General features: G+C 42.7%; 8 protein-coding genes across 13 annotated transcripts; 3 read left to right on the forward strand and 5 right to left on the reverse strand.

Moving 5' to 3' along the window:
• Positions 1-119: 119 nt before the first annotated feature.
• On the reverse strand, positions 120-6,058 carry LOC136198956 (sodium channel protein type 7 subunit alpha-like). Of its 3 annotated transcripts, none has more exons than XM_065989031.1 (35): positions 5,579-6,058; positions 5,372-5,517; positions 5,223-5,324; positions 5,048-5,173; positions 4,922-4,994; positions 4,791-4,868; positions 4,521-4,747; positions 4,406-4,472; positions 4,229-4,350; positions 4,085-4,176; positions 3,969-4,027; positions 3,827-3,922; positions 3,733-3,774; positions 3,580-3,680; positions 3,465-3,523; positions 3,302-3,411; positions 3,128-3,250; positions 2,999-3,078; positions 2,768-2,948; positions 2,641-2,717; positions 2,509-2,590; positions 2,401-2,460; positions 2,261-2,350; positions 2,054-2,200; positions 1,845-2,006; positions 1,497-1,715; positions 1,364-1,446; positions 1,288-1,315; positions 1,162-1,236; positions 1,043-1,111; positions 944-987; positions 810-892; positions 668-759; positions 445-613; positions 120-392 (listed from the first exon to the last, which is right to left on the reverse strand). In XM_065989031.1, the coding sequence occupies exons 1-35, from the start codon at positions 5,864-5,866 to the stop codon at positions 199-201; spliced, it is 3,846 nt and encodes a 1,281-aa protein (XP_065845103.1). In that variant the 5' UTR covers positions 5,867-6,058; the 3' UTR covers positions 120-198. The 3 variants fall into 3 exon arrangements, with proteins under 3 accessions (XP_065845103.1, XP_065845102.1, XP_065845101.1); XM_065989030.1 differs by having other exon boundaries at positions 662-759; positions 1,500-1,715; positions 5,579-6,057; XM_065989029.1 differs by having other exon boundaries at positions 662-759; positions 5,579-6,056.
• Positions 6,059-6,098: 40 nt separating this feature from the next.
• On the reverse strand, positions 6,099-11,164 carry LOC136198962 (extended synaptotagmin-1-like). 3 transcript variants are annotated; one of them, XM_065989041.1, is made up of 26 exons: positions 11,028-11,164; positions 10,473-10,762; positions 9,791-10,412; positions 9,612-9,731; positions 9,446-9,552; positions 9,325-9,396; positions 9,101-9,279; positions 8,937-9,049; positions 8,762-8,880; positions 8,597-8,706; positions 8,378-8,545; positions 8,202-8,322; positions 8,054-8,136; positions 7,948-8,008; positions 7,837-7,893; positions 7,642-7,793; positions 7,511-7,591; positions 7,384-7,458; positions 7,200-7,326; positions 7,062-7,142; positions 6,840-7,007; positions 6,756-6,792; positions 6,593-6,704; positions 6,389-6,536; positions 6,256-6,340; positions 6,099-6,199 (listed from the first exon to the last, which is right to left on the reverse strand). In XM_065989041.1, exons 3-26 carry the CDS (start codon positions 10,387-10,389, stop codon positions 6,190-6,192), a joined length of 2,985 nt encoding a protein of 994 aa, XP_065845113.1. In that variant the 5' UTR covers positions 10,390-10,412; positions 10,473-10,762; positions 11,028-11,164; the 3' UTR covers positions 6,099-6,189. The 3 variants fall into 3 exon arrangements, with proteins under 3 accessions (XP_065845113.1, XP_065845112.1, XP_065845110.1); XM_065989040.1 differs by having other exon boundaries at positions 7,642-7,781; positions 9,791-10,762; XM_065989038.1 differs by having other exon boundaries at positions 9,791-10,762.
• A 113-nt stretch (positions 11,165-11,277) lies between these two features.
• Positions 11,278-13,219, forward strand: LOC136198980 (protein phosphatase 1 regulatory subunit 14C-like). Of its 2 annotated transcripts, XM_065989064.1 has the most exons (5): positions 11,278-11,400; positions 11,456-12,781; positions 12,871-12,951; positions 13,010-13,042; positions 13,096-13,219. In XM_065989064.1, the coding sequence occupies exons 2-5, from the start codon at positions 12,608-12,610 to the stop codon at positions 13,147-13,149; spliced, it is 342 nt and encodes a 113-aa protein (XP_065845136.1). In that variant the 5' UTR covers positions 11,278-11,400; positions 11,456-12,607; the 3' UTR covers positions 13,150-13,219. The 2 variants fall into 2 exon arrangements, with proteins under 2 accessions (XP_065845136.1, XP_065845135.1); XM_065989063.1 differs by lacking the exons at positions 12,871-12,951; positions 13,010-13,042; positions 13,096-13,219 and having other exon boundaries at positions 11,456-12,461.
• On the reverse strand, positions 13,068-14,694 carry LOC136198978 (pre-mRNA-splicing factor RBM22-like). The gene is made up of 7 exons (XM_065989060.1): positions 14,618-14,694; positions 14,510-14,563; positions 14,294-14,456; positions 14,137-14,237; positions 13,715-14,088; positions 13,418-13,656; positions 13,068-13,360 (listed from the first exon to the last, which is right to left on the reverse strand). The coding sequence occupies exons 1-7, from the start codon at positions 14,669-14,671 to the stop codon at positions 13,230-13,232; spliced, it is 1,116 nt and encodes a 371-aa protein (XP_065845132.1). The 5' UTR covers positions 14,672-14,694; the 3' UTR covers positions 13,068-13,229.
• LOC136198987 (eukaryotic translation initiation factor 3 subunit K-like) lies at positions 14,685-15,917 on the forward strand. The gene is made up of 9 exons (XM_065989072.1): positions 14,685-14,785; positions 14,872-14,920; positions 14,970-15,019; positions 15,068-15,188; positions 15,239-15,313; positions 15,365-15,431; positions 15,483-15,560; positions 15,604-15,726; positions 15,780-15,917. The coding sequence occupies exons 1-9, from the start codon at positions 14,736-14,738 to the stop codon at positions 15,815-15,817; spliced, it is 651 nt and encodes a 216-aa protein (XP_065845144.1). The 5' UTR covers positions 14,685-14,735; the 3' UTR covers positions 15,818-15,917.
• On the reverse strand, positions 15,743-16,646 carry LOC136198988 (cysteine and glycine-rich protein 1-like). Its single transcript, XM_065989073.1, has 4 exons — positions 16,324-16,646; positions 16,142-16,260; positions 15,997-16,090; positions 15,743-15,934 (listed from the first exon to the last, which is right to left on the reverse strand). The coding sequence occupies exons 1-4, from the start codon at positions 16,604-16,606 to the stop codon at positions 15,864-15,866; spliced, it is 567 nt and encodes a 188-aa protein (XP_065845145.1). The 5' UTR covers positions 16,607-16,646; the 3' UTR covers positions 15,743-15,863.
• Positions 16,324-18,209, forward strand: LOC136198992 (protein UXT-like). Its single transcript, XM_065989076.1, has 5 exons — positions 16,324-16,716; positions 16,770-16,845; positions 16,888-17,069; positions 17,125-17,188; positions 17,236-18,209. The coding sequence occupies exons 1-5, from the start codon at positions 16,643-16,645 to the stop codon at positions 17,278-17,280; spliced, it is 441 nt and encodes a 146-aa protein (XP_065845148.1). The 5' UTR covers positions 16,324-16,642; the 3' UTR covers positions 17,281-18,209.
• LOC136198964 (pleckstrin homology domain-containing family G member 3-like) lies at positions 17,183-20,848 on the reverse strand. The gene is made up of 14 exons (XM_065989043.1): positions 20,688-20,848; positions 20,520-20,629; positions 20,359-20,468; positions 20,242-20,311; positions 20,083-20,187; positions 19,938-20,030; positions 19,834-19,887; positions 19,674-19,784; positions 19,465-19,617; positions 19,321-19,416; positions 19,187-19,264; positions 18,979-19,030; positions 18,899-18,930; positions 17,183-18,846 (listed from the first exon to the last, which is right to left on the reverse strand). Exons 1-14 carry the CDS (start codon positions 20,731-20,733, stop codon positions 17,347-17,349), a joined length of 2,610 nt encoding a protein of 869 aa, XP_065845115.1. The 5' UTR covers positions 20,734-20,848; the 3' UTR covers positions 17,183-17,346.
• Between the last annotated feature and the right edge of the window lie 13 nt (positions 20,849-20,861).

The raw sequence follows: 20,861 nt of genomic DNA on the forward strand, positions 1-20,861 counted from the left end.
GCAGTCACTAGGAACATGTGCGCGACGTGCTAACCCTCTTCCATCGCTTCTGGCTGCGTTGCAGCGCTTCTATCTTTGCTTTTACCCATCTTTCGCTTGTGGCGCACGTGATTTCGAAGTCCCGTACGTGACAGTTCTTTCCGCAGTTTAAAATTAACGAATTTATCATAATAATTAGTCACGCATTTACAAATAGTCCTAAGTTACCAGAACCATGGGAGAGGACGGTCTCGACGTGCTACTTTTACTGACAATTGATACATTGTCTGCACCAGCACCACTTTCATCTCCATTACCGTCTTGCTCCTCCATTTTCACTTCGATTGCATGTTCTTGCTGAAAACGACGAACCCAATCTGGAATTTCATCACCGCCTCCTCCTCCTCCCCCTCCTAATGTGACGAAAACAATGGAATTTCAACAACAAAGTCTTAATAAATTTACCTGTAGGTTTTGCTTTGTTGGTTTTTTTCGGCGGTTGCGGAAGACCCGGGACTGTGAGAGTGTCGCCACCGACTGAGCCAGAGGTCGCTTGAAAAGCGTCATCTTCCTCTTCTTCATCGACTTCCTTCAGAGCATTATTATCCGTAATTGTTTCCACGGAAATGAAAGGCTAAACATACAATAGAAAAATGACGCATAGTAGTTGATTTTCTTATACCTGTACATTGAAAGATGGTTGGGACTTTCCGCTAGCTACTCCTACTTCTTTTGCAGCCCCTCCTCCTCCTCCTGAGCTAAGACCACTGTGAGATGAATCTAAAACCCCGAAAATAGACCGTAAAGAATTAACGCATGTATTAGCGCACTTGTTAGGGAAGGAGAGCTTCGTGAAGCGAGTGGATTTGGAGCGCGTACACTTAACGACTCTTCAGTCACACCAGGTAGAGGCCTAGACATAGAAATAAAACAGCAAGTGAATAATAGTAGTTCTAGGCTTTACTCTGGCTGAGGCGTAACAGAAATAGGCATATTGCTTAGACTAGTCTAAATAGATAGAATCGTAGACTCAAAATCTTTTTTTTCTAGTGGATTTTCTGACTCTGTTTCGGTTTCCTCTTCCCGTACGGTCCCTCATCTCTTTTTTCAACACCGCGTTTAATCGTTTCATCTACGTACGTCAAATTTTAGCAAATACAACAAGAAGTATTTCCTTTTTACTTCGTCAGGATTCATTACGGTCATTTCTCCCAAAATCCCGCGCCTCCAATCGCTTGCACCGCTGCTCTTGACCAGCTAATACACCCATAACCTCAATCTAGTCTATGACTACTAATGCACGCCAACCTTTTTCGATTTCGTGTGACCCGGAGTGCTAAGAATAAAATTAAAACCATTTCACGCTCTCCCTGGGCTTTCTTACAGCGAAGACGGCTGCCTAATGTCCGAAACGGAGCCACTGCTCCGAGGAATAGACGGAACAAAGTTAAAAACGGGAGTTTCCGACTGCACAAAGAAGTAATTTGGGAGAATGACTAATGCAAAGGGAAGCGTACTACTATAGGAGTATTGGGAACGACGCCGGAGCTGTTGAGGCCCGGTAGCGGAGACGGAGGGGGTTTTGAGTCGTTGCCGTTTGATTCAGGATGATAAACTATTTTAACTTTGACTTTTTCCTTGCCATTTTCTTCGGATAGTCGTGTCACGTGTTTAACCGGAAACCAGCCGACTTCTCCCGTTTTTTTCTTTCCCTTCATCCATCCCACGTCGGAAAGCTACGAAAAAATTAAATTAGGTTATTAATTATTAATTATTTTTTATTATATTATTATATTATACTTATTAATTAATTAATTAATTATTAATTATTCATTAATATTATAATTATTATATTTTATACTTACTTCTTCGAGGACTTCGACTTCTTCGCCTTCGTTTAGCGAAATTTCCGAATCTTTTGTCGATTTAAAAGCCATCATGACTCGCACAATGTTAAGCGTCTTATTGGCAAAGCTCTTCAATTTTCGTCTCTTCTTTTGAAACTTTCGTTTCATTCTCGCCTCTCTCTGCGCCTCGAAAATCAAAGCGGAATTTTTCGAGACGAATTATTTACCTTTTGAACCGCCGATAAACCAAAGAGATCATCTTCATTCTCTTCGTCTTCCTCATCCCGTCGCAACTCGTAAGAAAGCCTCTCTGTCGATCGTTTAGGAGACGGTCTTACAAAGTCTCTCATTTCGACAGAATTTCGCTGAGACCCCTTTACAAAACCCCACAAAATAACCAACACTTTTTATATAATAAATATGTATTAGTATACGGATCTGCTTTTGATTCGCGTGGCGCTATTTCCCGGCTGAAAGCTCGGGCTTTTGGGAAGGTAATTATCGTCGTCGTCACTCGGAGAAACCTTTTAAAAACTCTGCAACTCTTACTAAACGAAGTCTCTAGGAGATTTACTTTGGAGCTTCCTAATAGCATGGCGAAAAATGCTTTGACTTTTTTCCACGTCGTCATTTCCTAGAATGAGACGTTTAGGAGTGATTAGAGCGCTAAAAAACGAATGACTTCGTCTTCTTTCGATCTAGACGTCTCCGCTGAAAGTGCGGAAAATTTGTTGAATCCTTCGATCACCAACGTAACAAATAAACTAGCCAAAAACGCGATAAAACCCTAATCTAAATCGCTCTAATCACCTACTTCATAACTATCAAATTAATAAAAGAATAGGTGAAGACGAAATAGATTGCAGCTGCGCTTCCGGCTGTTTCCATGGCCTGTACACGCGTAAAAAAATACATATTTAATTAATAGATAATTATTTTACCGCATTCATAATGTCGTTCCAATTATTTGACGTCGTAATTTGAAACGTCATTAGAAGCGAGCAACGAAAATCTTCGTAGCCCAAATTGCATCCGTACTCCAAAATATCGTACGTTTCCACGACTTGCGCACTGGCTCGTTCCCTGTGAAACGCTTCGAGTCCAATTACGGAGAAAAAGTATCTAGAAACGAGTCGCAGGACGGAAAACAATACGCTATCGTATCCCCTTACAAGGTGACCAAGTAAAGAACCGTCAAATCCCATAAAATCGTACCGAAACTGACAGCCGTGTTGACGACGAGTTTTTTCAACTACATCGTCGTTTTTTTGGTATATTTAAAATTCTGCTGAACGTCTTACCTCGGGAGGATTGAAGCCCAAACGAAGCAAAACACACAGAGACGATACGACAATTAGTATTCCCTTCGCACGAGTTCCCACGTCGGCGTACCAAGCGACATTCGCGCCCAGGGACAGAAAAACCTCAACGTAAAACTCTCAATTCGTACGGCAATATTTTGACGTCGTATTTACCAAAACTGCATCGATTATTTCCGCGTAGTTGCGAATTTCTAGGGACCCCCAGCCCACAGCCCTGAGGAGCATTTCAAAGAAAAAAAATCCAACGATAACCGTGCGAGGAACTATAGGGAAGTTTAGCTAAAGAATACAGAGAGAGAGAGCGGATCAATCCTACTTTGTACGCCTAATTCGACAGCTGACGTCATGCCCTTCCACTTCAAACAGAACAAAACGCTAGTGTGTGTAAAGTATATAGACTTAGGAACTCTTTGTCTAAGCGAGAAGCGGACCTGTGTATGAATATGAGGAGGACAATAAATCGGCCAAAACGAGGGTTTTCCACGAGTCGTTTGGCAAACGCTTTGAGGTGTTTTACGCAGGCGGCGTTGGGCTACAAATTGCTACTATAGCTATGAGGAAATAATGAGGAAAAGGCGACGAACTATGATATCTTCGTTTTCTTTTTCGAATTCCGCCAGAAGTACCTGAAATAATTTAATGAGATTATGTTTTCTTACGTCATTTTTTTTCTATTGCCTCTCGTAAGTTTGTTGTCCATTGCCAAGAGTCGATGAATCCGTCCATTTCCGTGTCGATCGAATAGATCAACTCCCTGTTTTCTTCGTCGGAATTCTACGCGGGGAAAATAAGACGGTCACGTGACTGTATCACCTCATACGTTTGGTTTCAAAATGCGAAATAATTGCGCAAATTTCGGATCGTCACGAGGTAAGTCTCCTAGCAACCAATCCCACAAAAATGAAAAAGAGAAAAAATTAATTTCGCCTATTATACCTATTCCTATTGGATCTAATAGATTCCAAGCTTTAGCCAATTCCTCTCGCTCTCTCGCTCTTTCTTCTTTAACGTGAACCTTTGCAAATGTCCTGTAGCCAATAATTACGTACTATTAACATTGATATAAATATTTCTGCATACCAATAGGCGTCCACGATAATAGCCAGTAGAATGGCAGTTAAAATAAAAACGCCAATATAGATAAAAGCTCCGTAGAAGAACCAGCTCAGTTTAGTGTCATCCCAAGCGGGAAGAAAAAGATCCTAGTTGAAATTAATCCCAAGCGCCCACGTGCAATATATAATTTATAAGAAATACGGGATAGTTTTCGGTTGTCAGGAGAACAAAAAGCCTCAAAGCGGCAATGAGTAAATTGTTATAAGCGCTGCGGAATTAGAATTGATTTCAATGCGTATAAGACTAACTGACTTACCCGCAATAAACGTTATCAGTAGAATTGCTGACAAGGCACGAAATATTATTATTATTCAAGGTAATTGCACTAGTGAAATTGGTATTATTGTAAGCGACTGTGGAATTGACTTCCGCGCATTGATATTCATCCATGAACACGTGCAAACCAATGGCGGCGAAGACGAGAATAAAGAGCGCGATTCCCGCGAAAACTTTGCCCAATTTCACCAGAATCGAGACCAAAACCTGAAACAAAGTCATTTCAACGAAAAAATTAGACTTTACCCACCCCGAAAATGTGACGTATGTTCTTCGCTTTGCAGAAGAGCATCGTTGCGCGAAGACATCGAAATACTCTTATGTAGTACTTAAAAAAAAACGGGAATTTTATAGAGGACAAAATCTCTGACGTCAACTCACTTCCCCTGTGATTGCCCCAGCAATTTGAATCACAAAATCAATAGAAAACAAGATGAGAAGAACGAATTCTCCTCTATAAGTATTTATCTATTGATTTTATAAGGAAAAGAGATTCGTGATGCTTACCTATTCCAAACGGTTTCCTTGAGAGTCCAAAAGACGTTCCAGTTCATAAAAACGATAGTCAACGTAATGTCGAGAACGTAAACAAGAAGACAAACGGCGTTCAAAACGATGACGGAAGGATGTTCCCTAGGCAACGCGATGACGAGAACTTTTTCCCTAGTTGCTATCAACTAACTTTTGAACGGACGGTCGCTCGCCGAAAACGAGAAACGAATGAAGGACAACAGTGAAAAAAATCAAGCGATGAAACCATTTGTTATTAATTATGTGAAAACATCTAATTAATTAATTAATTAATTAATTAATAATTACGTGTGATTAGACCTTTGAGCGTATTTAGGCTTGAACATGGCTCGCGCTTTACCGTATCTTCCCCGTCCTTTGAGCGCGTCTTCGATGTGAGCCGCGGCCAAAACGAGTTCGCGATGTTCGCCTTGAAGATCCTCGAAGCGCTTCGTCAACTCGTCTTGCTAAAAACAAGAAAAGAAACGCGAGGTCCCCCTATCGAATCGAAGAGTCGCCAGACCGCACCCCGTCCGCGGAGGGAAGAAGAGCGAGCGCCGGCGTAAGCAAACCGAAACGACCGAAATTCTCGACCGACGATCGTCGCAAAAGCGAACGCTGTTCCTTTTCCTTCTTCTCCGGCGATTTTTTGCTCAAGAACGAGCGAACTTTGGGAATTTCCGATCGCGTTGTCGCCGTAGATGTCGTATCTTCGTCTGGTAGGACTTCCATGCTGATTATCGACTCTCTCGAGGAGCTGTGTCTCGTCGCTGCGCTTTTGCTATCTAATCTAGTCTCGAGAAGGCACTTTGACATCGATTTTTTAGGCGAGCGCTTGCTCCTGTCGCATCGCCGCCGAAAATAACTCCGTTACTATGTAGCAGCGGATAAACAAGAAAACAGTGACGTTTCGTTCAGCGACACTGCGCGGCGCGCTCTTAGCAAGTCTTTCGTATGGGCCAATGTGCCGAATTGACAAGTGTCGGGTCAGTGACGACGACTTGCGGAGACGGAGAACACACAACTGCTCTATCTATGTGACGTCACCTGGCGTCGTCAGCGACACGCGGGTCCCGTATAATGTAGGTGCTTACTTTAGGGCTGTAACCGCGAAAAAATAGAAAATGTCAATGTTCTTCTTAAGATTTTCTACCACGCATGACGTAATTTATACGGGGGGTCGATTAGACATCCGAAAGGCTTACCTCAAAGACAATTTTCTCTTTATTTTGGGAGGCGGAGACGGCAAGGGAGACGTTTGGCAGGACATGAGCAATTCCAGCTTCGCTTCTAGCGTTTAAAAATCAACATAAGACGATCCTGAAACGTTCGACTCACCATTTCCTATTCCCAGCCATTTTCTCGCCTGATTTTGCCCGTCAAAAAATTTCTCCAGCGTAACACTGTGCGTTCCTATTTGAATTCGACTGTCGCTTTTCAAATCGACAGTCAGGAGAGAGTCGTTCGGAACGCCGCTTTCCTTCACCTTAATTTAAAAAAAAAGTGGGGGGAGGGGGGAGGGGCAGTTTTCGGATTTCACACTTGAAACGTTTCCATCCATTCAGGAGTGTTGCTTCCTCGAACGCTTCTCGTTTTATGAATCACCGGACCTCTCGTATATTTTTCCAAACGACTTCTCTGACTACTGGGGCGACTACGCGAAATCGCGTAAAAAAAATTCAAAAAAGTGCAAAAAAATTCTTACCTATTCAGACGAACTTTGACGTATAATTTTAATTTTTCTACGAGAACGAATTCATTGGAATCAACGCAAGAGTACAATATTCACCAATTTCTCCTTTTAGGCCCGTTGCATGAAGGACTGTCCCGCTGAGTCCATAAAACATCGTCGTTTGTCTCGACGAATTACTCGACGCTATACTAGGACGACGCTCGAAATGGTGCTCGGTCTTGGCGCCGCGAAACGAGCCGCGAAACGAGCCCGAAAGCGTGGGGACTAGAGCGAAAAAAAGGGACATACGTATCACTGATGTATTATCAGTTGTAGCACTTTTTCTGAAGCCTCTATCTTCGGGTTGCTTTTGACTAGGCAATTCGGTCGTCCAACTATGAGTTTTGGGAAGTATACGGTCTGCGCGAATAATTCCGCGCTAGTTTTAATTAAAAATAAATTTTAATTGATTAATACTATTATCTCCGTCGGCTTCATCAGAATCCGAACTGTCGCGTTCTGGACGAAAAGGAGACGATTCGGCTAGAGGAGACAAAATTCTTCGACCAATAGACGAAATCGAAGAGGCGTCCGTTTCAATAACCTAGACAACAAACTCGCTCTCAAAAGAAAATCAACGATATTTCTACGTCAAACAAACGGGCGAAATTTTGCAAGAAAGTTGCAACTTTCCGGAAGCGGAGCCCTCCAATGGAAACCACTCAGCTGGAGTATCCTATATAGAGATTAAAGTATTTATTGAATACCCCCGTATTGTATTTATCTACTTGATGCATTTTGATATGATCTAGTGTAAGTCTTAGACGTCCTAGAGACTCGTCCTGTAACATTTGTTTGTCCCAGCATTCCTAAAATCGCTATCTTTTATACGGGAGCTCGTGACGTCATTGGTATGTACCAAAACTAAACTCGCTCCCGGTTGCAACATTTCGATTGTAACGGATTCATCCCATACGGGATTTATGGAATTTTGAATACACTTTGTTGCGAAGAGACGATGATGATTGAGTTTGATTTCAACGTAGGGATCTCCAAATCCTCGGATTAGAACTATTGACTAATTAATTAAAAAAGACTTTTTCTAATGAAACACCTCCTGCACTTCGAGGCAAAAGATCGCGAGCTTGATGAACAGTAATATCAATCAAGCCTTGATAAATATATAATTTAAAAACGACAATGCGAAATTTGGGAAATTTTTCACCGGAGGACGGCCTGTTTTTCTGAGGAGACGAAGACGAAGCGAAAGTCGCATAGCGATCCGTCTATAAATTTTGATATTTAATTTAAAAATCACGTGATTTTAATACCTCTTTTTCCTGTAGTCTCCACGCCGTGTGCAGCATAAATTCCTTGACCATTGGATCAGTCATTTGCTCCTCAAGAGCAAGTTCTTAATTAATTAATAAAAAATTCAAAATGACTAAATCGATTTAATTAATTAATATAGTACTTAACCTGATTGTTTCACGGATTCGACGGGACGAAAAAGAAGAGAAACGGAAATCGTCCCGGAAGGCAAAGAATCGCTCGAAAGAGAGTGAAATTGAAGCACTCTTTCCTTCACAAAATAATCGCCCTAGAATCCCCAATAGCCTTTATATTTAATTAATTAATTAATTTATTTATTTTACCTCGTGTATTGTTAGAACTGTGCAAGCGATTGGTTCGTGTAGAGACAATTTTCTTCGTTTTCCGCATAGGACAATTGTAATCGAAGACGAATAATTGACGGTTAAAAAATCCTGTTGGCTGTTCCACTCGACTGAACGACGACAAGGCGCGTCATTGGACAGTAGAACCTTGATTAAATAAAGGTAAAAAATTCGGGAATTATCTATTGATTTTTGTACCAATTTTTTATTGGCTATAACGGCGCAGGAATAGAATTCAAAAGGGCAGGTTTGACCGTAAGAAAGGTCCTTTCCCGAGTGAAGAAAAAGCGTCAAAACTCCAGAAGAAACTGCCCCAGAAAAACACATAAAAAATAAAAATTATTCTATGTCTTTTGTGCATACCACGTGATGCTATAAAAGTAGCAGGAGACGCCATTGTAGCGATATCGCCAGGCGAGCCTAAATGCGTGAATTCTAATTCCAATTCAATGTCGCAAAGAGAAGACGAAACGTTTCTTCGGCTAAATATATAGAGTCGCATTTTTTAATTGATTTTTATGGGTAAAATAATTGCTACATTTTTTTCACTTCGGATGGCGTATCTGAAAATTTTAATTGTCCGAGAGAGAAGCAATCCAAAGCCAATAATTGACTCCAGTTCAACGATTTGCTTTTCACTTTAAATATCACCTTTTTAATTAATAATTAATTAATTAATTAATATGAAAATTTTTTTCTAACCTTGTCCAATTTTGAATTAGAAATGAGAAAGGAGTGGGTCACGTGCCACGAAGCATCACCCATTAAAATTCTAGATTTGTATTTTTGATTTTCTACTTGAATACTACTGTAGCAATTGAAGTGGGTGAGCGATCCACGTGACCCGGAACAAGAAACAGTCAAAACACCGGTGATTGGTCCTAAAATAAATCAAATAAAAAATTAAATAAAAAGATTATATATACCTGTTGATACGGGAAGTATGGGACGGGACTTTGGCATTAGATCAATGTCAAGTTTTCCTGGAGCAACCATTACTATAGAAGCAAAAAATAAATTAACGAATTATTGATTATTTGATACTACATCTGTTAATTGTCCAATTGATTTTGGTATACAGCCAAGATTTGAGCAAAGGAATATGAGTGAGATTGAGACAACGAAAAGCCTTAATTGAAAACCAGCATTCAGGTCTAAAAAGAAAAAATATATATATAATATATATTTTTAAAAATCGATTTTCTTTTCTTACTGGTGAAGAAACGAGAGAGAAATCGTAGACAAAGCGGTTGAAGAAGAGGAGGAAAGAGTAAATTCAACGGGACCGGATAAATTGAAACTTTCTACTTTCACAATCGTACTCAAACCGATACTAAAGAACTCAGCTCGCGTCCCAACACGAAAAAAAAGACAGATAATCTTTAGTCTTACTTTTTTGAGCCTAGACGAATTCGGAAAGCGACGTGCGATTGGGGACAGTTCCACGCGAGATTCGCGGTGATTGTAACGCGATTTTGCGCCGTTATTCGCTTGAAAAAATCGCGAACTTTGCCTCGAGTCGTACTGGGGTCCCCTTCCGGTTCCAGAAATGACGTCACGGCTACGGCGTCGAAACGCGGCGAATAGCGTCTCAAGTCGACTTGTATTAGTTCGACGGACTCGACGACGGTCGGAGGCGCGCTATTGAGAAGAGGCTCGACGTGTTCCTTTATCAAATCGAATAAAACGTCTTGTTTTTCGCTCCACCAACACCGGAGGAGGTGGTTGAGCCATTCGCAGCTTTCTCCTTCCAATCCAGCTCGTGCTAGGCCTTCGTCTTCTTCCTCTTCGTCGTCGCCGTCTTTGTGACGGGATCGACGGAAGGGAAAGGGTTTCGCTGAGCCGCCACCCAGATAGGAGGCTCCTAATAGGAGTAGGACGAGTAGAAGGAGCCAGTGAGACGGGAGGGAGTCGTAGATGCCTACGAACGAGCCTAAAACGACGGCTAGGACGGCGAGAAGCCAGCGCAGAGCGGCAGGAACAGTTGCCATTCTTTGCTGGAGTAGAGCACGCTCTGTAAAAGATAACATACCGTAATATTTGTTGTGGAACTACAGTAGCTAAGCCTAAGGACTTCGTCTTCAGAGTTGCAGACACCGATATTTTTATGCACGAAAGACATTCCGTCCGCCTGAACCGCAAGCGCGGCTAGCGCCCAATGAGTTGCATCTAAAAGTAGGCGTTCCCACAACGAGTGACACGATGTACTTTTATGCACGAAAGACGTTCCGTTCCGTCCGCCTGAACCGCAAGCGCGGCTAGCGCCCAACAAGATCAGTCTCTAGAGTTGCAGACACAGACACTGGTCCATCAAAGTAAGCGTCCCCAACAAACCTTCGCCGCGATTGCTATCGTGTGTGGAAGCTTGAGGGCGCACAAAAAAAAAACGAATAAATTACGTAAATAAATAATTTTTGTGGCCTGGTGCAAATGTATTGATTGGAAACTTGGCAAAGCCATAATGCACAGAAGACGAAGTTTTTGAACGAGGAGGCCCCGACTCGGAAAGGAGTAATTTTTTTAATTAATCGACCTCCCATGTGTGAATTATGAAAGCCCCACGGGCCAGTTTACTTAATTAAGGCTTCATCAACTTCCCAATCAAAATCGTGCATAAACATTCACTAACCTGTCTAGCTGCAAAGCAATTCAGCGGCCCGCGGCGATGAACACGAGAAGACACGAGGCGACCCAAGAGGAAGAGAAAGGTAAACGGATGCGGCTGACTGCGGCTACAGCCATCCGTCTCCCCGCCGTGTTTGTTTAGTCATTCATTCCGCATTCCTCTAAGCCCACACAGAGGCCACGCACGCCACCCCCTACGTGAGACCCTATTTAGCAAGCGGCTTCCCATTGGTTGCTTCAGTACGTCCAGCTCCCACAAGTTCCGCAACGATACCCCCTCATCTTTTGTCTAAGATCTACGATGCTCTCTAGCTCGTCTATGTCATGCCAAACGATAAAAAATCTCTATCGGTTCGTCTTCGTTCTCGTTCTCGTCGGTGCGTAGGAGAAATCGACTCGGAATCTTTTGTTTTTTCTATATCGTCGTCTTAGGACAAGGAACGAGTTTGATGTGCTTTGTATGCCTGAACCAGGATCACCCAGAAACGTGCGGAGTCATTGAGAAGAACTGTACAGAGGCTTCTGTCGCGTGCATAACGGAACAAACGTTTACCAGCGGCTCATCTACTCATTTTGAAACTGACTGCGCGACGACGTGCGCGAATAACGATCACACGAAGGTTGTGGGTCCCCTCGCCATTCGAACGGTAACGGCGTGCTGCCATAGCGATTTTTGCAATTCGATTCCTCGCGCGACTACGGAACCCCCGACCCCAACGCGACCTCCCACAACCACCGTCGTCCTAGGACAAGGAACGAGTTTGATGTGCTTTGTATGCCTGAACCAGGATCACCCGGAAACGTGCGGAGTCATTGAGAAGAACTGTACAGAGGCTTCGGTCGCGTGCATGACGGAACAAACGTTTACCAGCGGCTCATCTACTCATTTTGAAACTGACTGCGCGACGGCGTGCGTGAATAACGATCACACGAAGGTTGTGGGTCCCCTCGCCATTCGAACGGTAACGGCGTGCTGCCATAGCGATTTTTGCAATTCGATTCCTCGCGCGACTACGGAACCCCCGACCCCAACGCGACCTCCCACTACTTCGCTACTTCCAACAAATACTACGGCAACAAAGGCGAATGTTAGCACGGCGCTATGGCAAACATCCGGGAATGCGACCACAGCGAATGTTAGCACGGCGCCATGGCCAACATCCGGGAATGCGACCACAGCGAATGTTACGGCGCCATGGCAAACATCCGGGAATGCGACCACAGAGCCCGGGAATGCGACCACAGAGCCCGGGAATGCGACCACAGAGCTCACCACTGCGGCGGAGCCCACGTCTAGTGCTTCGACTTCGACACTGTTTGCATCTCTTATTTGTGTCGTCGCTTTTGTCGTTACGGTGAATTTTAATTAGTTACATGTTCACGGTCTCCACACCTGCATTGGGCCCCTCTAACAAACAAGGTTCCACGTGTGCGTATACACCTGTTCTTCGTCGATTTAGTCGCGTCTTGAGGCGCCGGAACGCGAATCTTCAGCAGACGTGGCACGGAACGTTGTAGGCTAATGACGTCAAATCCGGGAAGCGAACGTCCCGTCGTCGTCAAGATTCGCGTTATTTGACGTAGATGTCGGAAGCGGGCGGCGGCAATCGACGCGTTTCCTTCGATCCGGGCGATCAGACGACGAGTCCAAACATCAAACCCTTGCACACGCAAAAGTACAATCGCAAGCGAATTCAACGCGTTCTCGATCTCGAAGAATGGATCGACGAGCAAATGCGACTTCTTTACGACTGCAAGGCACGGATTATCTCCTTTAGCGGCTAAGCGAGGGCCTTCTCCAAACAGAGGGGCGTTACCTCGCCTCTAGCTATTTGTTTTATACATAGGAAGACTCCGATTTGCCCGTCGATCTTTATCTCGACGACATAATTGGAAATGACGAAGATCAGTACGAAAGCTTTATTCGGGTAATTAATTAATTAATTAATTAATTAATTAATTAATTCTTTTGATTTTAATTTCTAGAGTAAATTGACACGTTCGAAACTTTCGACGGAGGTTGCCATGGCGAAAAAATTCGAAATCGTATTTTTTAATTTTTTAATTTTTAGAAATTCGTTACGGAGCTGTTGGCGCGAATAAAAGAACTCCCGAAGACAAAATGACCGATTTCTAAAATAAGCATGACTTTTTTTGAACACAATACAACAAAAAACGGTTTTTTTTTCGATGCTACATTGTGTCTCTACTTCGTGCCCATGCGCAATGGATCTTGCGACGGGTAATGAATTTGTTTTCCGGGCTTTTTTCGCGAGGAAGAAGAAGCGGAAGTCCCGTCTTCATCTCCACCCCCAATCCCCGGAGGCGGAGGTATCGCTATTAATTAATTAATTACTTAGGATTCCTATGTCTAATGTATGAGGAGTGGTTTACGCATGGGCAATCCGTCGACGGGCGCCAAATCGATCGGTTTCCTTCCGGCCGCTCCCTGGCCCCCACTCTTCGATTTTCCCCACAAAATTTTAACCCGACTCCCATTAATAACCAGCTTATTGAACGTCGCCTCCGCGGCGCGTTCCGCCGCGTCGCGCGTAGTGTACGTCAAAAAAGCGCAATTTTGACGAGGAACTATGCTAATTCCCTGAATCTCGCCGAACTGATAGAAATGATCTCTATGGGAACAGTGCTAGCGCGCGCGCGCGTGGAGGAGACCCCTAATGACTCACTCACCTTAGAACTTTCTCTGTGACTGAATTTGGCAACGAGCCAACATATAGAGTCGTTATTGTCGCGTCTTCGGGCACTTCGAGATGCGGAAGAGCGCGCACGCGTCGTAGGAGTTTTTCTGCTACGGGATCATTGACTCCATGATAACGATCCCGTATGTTCTGGTGTGCCAACGGGTCATCCGGGTTTGTAGGCATCTCGTGACGATAGGGACACTCTTCGCCGCGCTTGCATTCTCCTTTCACCCAAAACGAGCAGATGTGGGGACGATTTCTTTGATAATACGGGGTGTTGCGTGCTAATTTCATCATGACGTCACTTGGGGGCGGGGCTTTTCCGATTTCTCCATACGCTTTGCCGACGTCACTTTCTGATACCTTATAAGGAAATTTGAAACTTTGAATTTGAAAATTTCGTTGAAATACTTTTGATTCGATATTTTGAGCGAAATATTCTCTGTTTACATTTGACGTCGGCATTCCGTCGCTAATTCCCATTCCGGTGTCCCGTACTTGGACGGGAAGTCCTGGATAATGACGTCAAACGACAAAATCAATAAATCAATACGAAAAATTTAGGAACCGTATTCCAAGTCGAGAAGACACGTTTGACAAACGTTCTTGATTTTCGAACAGGTCTGGCATATTTCCGTCTTTTTGTAGCGAGATTTTTGTCCGGGACACCAACGAAAGACGGTAAACGGACGAAAACAGATTTTGCACTCTTTCCCAAAACGTTCCTTCATCTAAAGTTGTCTATAAACGATCCGTAGGGGCGTCGGAATCGTTTTTTTCGTACCATGCGAACGTACGGGTTTTCTCCCAGGCACGTTTGGCATAAAATGGGGAATTCCTAGCGAAAACGAATCGGACGTCGCCTTCGAAGACGCCTAAGTTGATAATGTACCGAGTCTTCCCAGTTTTGACGGTTGTAGAGGTTCGTGGACTTCGATAGAGCCATTTTCTTTCTCGAATGACGCCAGAGTAGCGTGCTCTAGTCTCGAACACAAACAACGTAGGACGAAATGTCGGAAAGTAGCGTTCAAATCGAACATCTTCTTAGCTCTATCGACAGGTACAAATAGGGTCTAGTTGCATACTTAGCAATTTAGACCGGGGCCTCCTTTGAGGGAATTGGTCTCCTTCTTCTCTTTCCCCTAGATACAATCCAGATAACGTCGATATTTTGGAAGCTTACGCTCTCGAACAGGCAACCCATAAAAATCCAGTCATTCGATCATAAAATAAATCGATTCTAGGCGAAAACTGGAGTGTACAATCTAAAAGCAAATTTGGCCGTTTTAAAACTGTAAAAGTAATGAATTAGAAAGTCTAGTCACTCGTATTCGTTCCTTAGATATCAGTTCAATCCACCTCTATTCAAACCGGAAATGGTCTCGCTGATTTTATTGAAAGCAATAACGAATTTGCCTAATCCTGATTACCAATTATGTTTTTCGCTTATCCATGATTCTCACGTAATCACGTGGCCTAAGATTCAATATATACAGTAAAGCTACACCTTTAGCAACAAGATGAATCCCTCAAAGTGATAGCTGAATTGTCGCGTCTCCTAGAAACGTGTCAATTTCAACAATTTTGGGTTTAAAAATTGAAACAGATTAATTAATTAATAACTGCACTAATTTCATAGACTGTATTGAAAGAAAATCCAGATCTCACTAAAGAAATAGAAGGATTTGAAGATTCAATAAGAAAATGTGAAAAAACTATGACGTAATAATTCGTAATTGATTATTTTGTTTTCCCAGTCATTTGTCACGTGGTCTCTCTCACGTGGCAGACGATTCGACGGGAGACACTCACAAAACTATTAGGGGAAATTTCAGGTAAAAATAATAGAAATTTAAAAAATCTAATTTTTCTCCCAAGACCCGGAAGTTGAGAACTTTGCTAAAGCGCGCGGTTGGAAAACGACTGGGGAAACGATCTTCATAGCCAATCAAGAAGCAACAGTGAAACCTAAAAATATTGTGGAAAAAATTCAATATGATAGTGAGAAGCCAAATAATAGAATTCAAATTTAACTCAAAATTCATTTTTTCTAGACGTTGCAGGTGTAATGATGATTGGAAATACGAACTAGAACTCTAAAACTATTTGTCTGTCATTTTCTTTGAGTTTTTAGCGTTTCATGTTGTCAGTGTCCCCGCCCCTATTCCAAATCCAACTCCCTTCGGTCCAAACTCTTTCGCATAGCAGCCTGAACCCGGAAATGAACGTCACCGATTTAATTAATTAATTAACTTTCTCAATATAACATACCCTTGCAATAAATGTTTCCGTTTTTATCAGCCACTGTAGTGGAGTCGAGACTCTTGTTGCAATTCTGGCACGTGAAGCAACGCTTATGCCAGCTCTTAGATATGAATTTCCTTAGTTTAGCGATACATATGGATTGCGTTTTTACTTGTCCGGCTCCTTTGACTTCTTCCGCTGTGTAAACCGACTTGTTACATCTTCCGCACTTGACTCCGCCGCCGAAACTCGGCCCAGACGCTCCTCCTCCTCCTCGCGCAGTCGCAGAACCTCAATAAGTAACTCACTTAGCGACGCATCCCCCGAAGGATGCCCATATAAGGAAGTATCTACCCTTGGTTGTCGCAGAGGCGGCGGAGCCCTTTCCACCGTCGGTTCCCAGCACTCCTGCTCCCATTCCGAAGCCGTAGCCGCCGATACCGTATTCCTGGCCGTAGCAGCGCTTACAGAAGAGCTTGTCGTCGCGATTGCACACGTTGAGGCTGTCGAGTCCTTTTCCGCACTTGCTGCATCGAAAGCACGCCTTGTGATACTTCTTCTGTTCGTGGGCGACCTCTTCGTTTGCGTAGACGCTCTTGTTACAGACTGGGCACTTGGGCGCACCACCGAACGACATAGTTCCTCTTAGTTCCTCTTTACACTGCCAAAGCGCATGCGTACTACTATGGACGACAAAGTAATCCGATACGAGGAATTCGTGGAGAATTTTCTGAGACGGAAACTCAGGTTTAATCGCTATTGGCTAAGTAATGTAACTCAATTTTCTGTATCTATTTTAGTATCGTTCACGATAAGAGAGATCAGGTGACTTTGCAATTAGCTCAATATACACAACTCAAAAATTTGATTGAGAATGTAAGAAAAAAATGAGACTTTTCTTTGCTTAATTTTTTTTAGTTTGGTAGTGACAATGCAAAGGAGCTCAAGAGTCGCGTGAATTTGGGCTGCGATTTTTACGTGCAAGCTCAAGTCACTAATCCAAACCAAATATTCGTTTCCGTTGGGCTGGGACTGTACGTTCAAATGACTCGAGACGAAGCACTTCGTTTTATAAACAAAAAGGAGATCCAATTGAAAAAGTATGGAATTATTAGCTATTTAATCTATTTCAATTTTGAGGGGGCCCCCTTACAGGGAATGCAGCACTTTAATGCAACAATCCGCCTCTATACAAGCTAAGATAAAACTCGTCTTCGAAGTAAGGATGCGGTTTTGTATTGATAGAGTATGATAAGTGCCTTCTAGGGACTACACGAGCTTCAGTTTGGAAAAGAACAAAAGAACAAGTAGCATGTAGACTATGTATCTCTAGAAAACCCAATTGATAAATGCAAGCCCCTCGCACTCCTTCTTACTCTATGAAATAACTCTCGGTCCGGCTCTCCTCTCTCCGGCGCAGAGAAAGAGAAGAAGAGCGGCACTGGGAAGGGACACCAATCCGACTTTTATATGTAGCGGATATTGGGAAACGAGGGCAAATAGGAGGGCAATAATGAGAGCAATAGAAACTAGAACTATATGAAGAGAAGGACAGCAAGGGCACGGGGAACTTGCGACAGACTCAACATCTTCTTCATCAGATTTCGTTGTCGTTGTTTGACTCTCTTTCTTTGTGGCTCTTTTCCTAAAAACGACCTTTTGGGACGGCTCTTCCGCTTTCTTAGCCTTCGCCTCCGTTTCTTCCTCCGTCTCCTTCTTCATTTTCACCTCTTGTCTTTTTATTTTGGGGCTTTGCTTCTCCTTTTGCTGCTCATTCGACGATTTCGGCTTCGGCTTTTGCTTCGCCTGTCCCCCCCTGTTTCCCCGCGATCTTTTTGAACTTTGAACCCATGCATCTTCCCTGTCGTTTTCGTCTTCGTTTCCCTCTTTCGTCGTCGTCGACGGCGGTGCCGGATCCGGCGTTTTCTTCGCTTTTTCCTTTTTCGGTCGTGGCGGCGATTTTTCCCCTAGAGACTTCGCTTGTATTACGGCTTGTTTCTTCGGTTCCTCCGCTGGAGGAGCCCTCGCAGCATCGGCGTAGGATTGAGCGAATTTCTGCGAGGTAGAGTCGTCCGAAGCGGCGTAGTTGTGATCAAGAAGAGGCGGCATTTCCTTTAGGTATTCATCCTCGTTTTGATTGGCTAGCACTGGGGTGGCACGGGATATCTGTTCCTCAACGAAATCAGCTTTTTTCTCGGTTGATTCTTCTTCGATTTGAGGTTCGTTTTGACTGGTTAACACAGGCGTGGAAAGAGATGTCTCCTCCTTAACGAAATCAGCGTTTTCTTCTTCTGTTTCATCTTCAATTTGAGGTTGGTTTTCACTGGCTAACACTGGCGTGGAAAGGGACGTCTTCTCCTCAACTAAATCGACTTTTTCTTCTGGAATAACTTCTTTCGTTTCACTGCCTTTCTTCTCAGATTCCTCCACGATTTTCTCAGTCGATTCTTCCTCCAAAAAATCGCCTTTTTCCTTCTCGCTTTCTTCAACGCTTTGGAGCGGATTTTCCGACATTTCCTCGTCAATTTTCATAGCTACTTCCTCCTTGAAACCAGCATCAACGTCGTCATTCCCTTTCGCTCGATTTTCAACCGCTACAGCCGTTCCCACATTCAATTTCAATTGAAAATGACTTCCTGAATATTCTTCTTCTTCGTCTTCGTCGTCGCTTGGCGTTTTCTCTTTTATTTCCACCTTCTTTTCCGGGGGAGCGTTCATCGTTATTTCTTCCTCCGCGGAAACGATTGTAATTTTGGTTTTTTTGCTTTGACTTGGCGTGGATTCTCGGCTTTTTGCGACGGATATAACGGTGGGCGAAGACGATGTAAAAACGGGTTCTTTCTCCTCATTTTCATCTGTCTTTGAAGTCAATTTAACCTAGACAATACCCCCTAAGAAAACGATGATTTACACGAGTTTTTTATCTGACTGTGACTGAAGAAATTTGACTGGGAGAACCGCCTTGAAATTCATAAATAAACGATTTAAATTCTATATTTTTCTGCTTACTTTTTCGCCTCTTTCTCGTAGCCGTTCTTCGTCTCAAACTCGATCTATCACTCTATAAGAAAATCGTCTAAAGTCCTTTATCTTAGATAATCCTAATAGTATTATTGAAAAACTACATAACATATATAATCATATATTGTTACACCAAAAAGAACAAATCCCATGTGACCAATACCAATAATAATAATAATCTTAATCTATAATATACCTCAGGCTGAGCGTGAAAGGAAACCATTAGTTCCTTGATAACTTTCGTCCAACGAGACTTCTCCGTCATATTATTAGTCTAGCATGTACCCTGTCTATTTATTTATTTATTTATTTATTTATTTATTCACGTACCCGGAAGGTGAATGCATTGGACAAATTATCAAGTTCGGAGACTTTGAAATCAAGTGGTTCTCCAATAACTAAGTCAGTGAGCGTCAATTTATTGCACTATATAAATAAATAAATAAATAAATAAGCGTGATAATTTTTATTTACTGGAATGGATCCCTTATAAACAAGATGCTCGCCCTTTCGTCTCACAATGAGTAGCAAACGATCGAATAGATAGACAATTCTCTCGTTTTTGGCTCCGCGAACACGGAAGCTGTCCTCCAGCAAGAGTTTCCCACAAAGAGACAGATCATCATTCTGTATAATTTTCATTTATTTATTAGGAGGGTTAATTAATATATTAATTTAATTACATCCCAGCCCAAGAGCTGAGCTTGAACTTCCTGTATGTGTATAGCGGCTTCGTGTTGCCGTTTCATTTCGTTTATGTGCGCGGCGATGTCTGACATGGTTGCCAGGGCAACCTTGATTAGAATTAATAACTGGGTTATTTATCTATTCGAATGCGCATGCCTCGACGATAGACATTGATTTTCGCGTTTCCTTTTGAATGCTGGAGACCAAATCCTATAGGAAATAATTAAATAATGTCTCTTTTTGATATCTGTGCAGTTTACCCGCAGAAAGAGATGATATTTTAGAATTCTCTGGACTGGTTTTATGAGAAACGCTCCTAATGGAAGACTATGCTTCACTTTCTTTTGACAAGCCTTAAAAATTAATAATTATTAATCGATTAATAAAATCTGGTTATAAATTGACTTTGAAAAATTCGGTTATTTCCGGTTTGTCTTGACAAGACGACAAGACAGCCACAGCTTTGGGATAATTTGTGCAGTAGACTGTGTAAGTATAGAAACCATTTGCCTATAAATAATTTAATCGAAAAACTAATCTATATATAAACGTTTTAACTTTTACGTTATCTACAAATGTTTGGGCGATTTTTTCAGGATCAAATTTACACGATTCCAACTCAGAAAGAAAAATTCTGCGAATCAATGAAATCAAATATTTCGATATTAGAATAAAATTTACCGACTAAATTCCAAAACGTCGTCGATATTTCCAAATAAGGTAATGGCATCTTCGACGGCCAAAGGTAGACCGCAAAAGCGGATGTAATCGATTACTTGAGTTTTATAGCCCTGTTCGATATCGTGTCCATCTCATCGTGACATCAATTGTCCTTATTTTACCTTCGCTATTCCGTCCAAAGATTCGACGTACGATTTCTCCGTTTCGACGATTTCCTGCGCCACTTTGGCACTTTTTGACGATCGGCTCGACGCGATGCCGTCCGTTGATGCTTGAAACATTAAAATCGGTGTAAAAATCGGAACGAGGAGCCCGCTAAATGAACAGACTTGATTCGGGTGGGGTGGGCGGGGGCGTGACGAGCAAATCTTCCATTATTCTGCGTCTTTTTTGAAGTTTTTGCTCTGTTACGGCGTCTTTCCAATACGAAGTCGACTTTCGAGCGAGTTTCGGAAAGAAACGATCCGATTCCTCACGGAAACGACGTCGAATTCTATCGAGCA

The sequence above is a fragment of the Oscarella lobularis genome, chromosome 20, assembly GCF_947507565.1.
Source record: "Oscarella lobularis chromosome 20, ooOscLobu1.1, whole genome shotgun sequence".
In the NCBI taxonomy this organism is placed as follows: Eukaryota; Metazoa; Porifera; class Homoscleromorpha; order Homosclerophorida; family Oscarellidae; genus Oscarella; species Oscarella lobularis.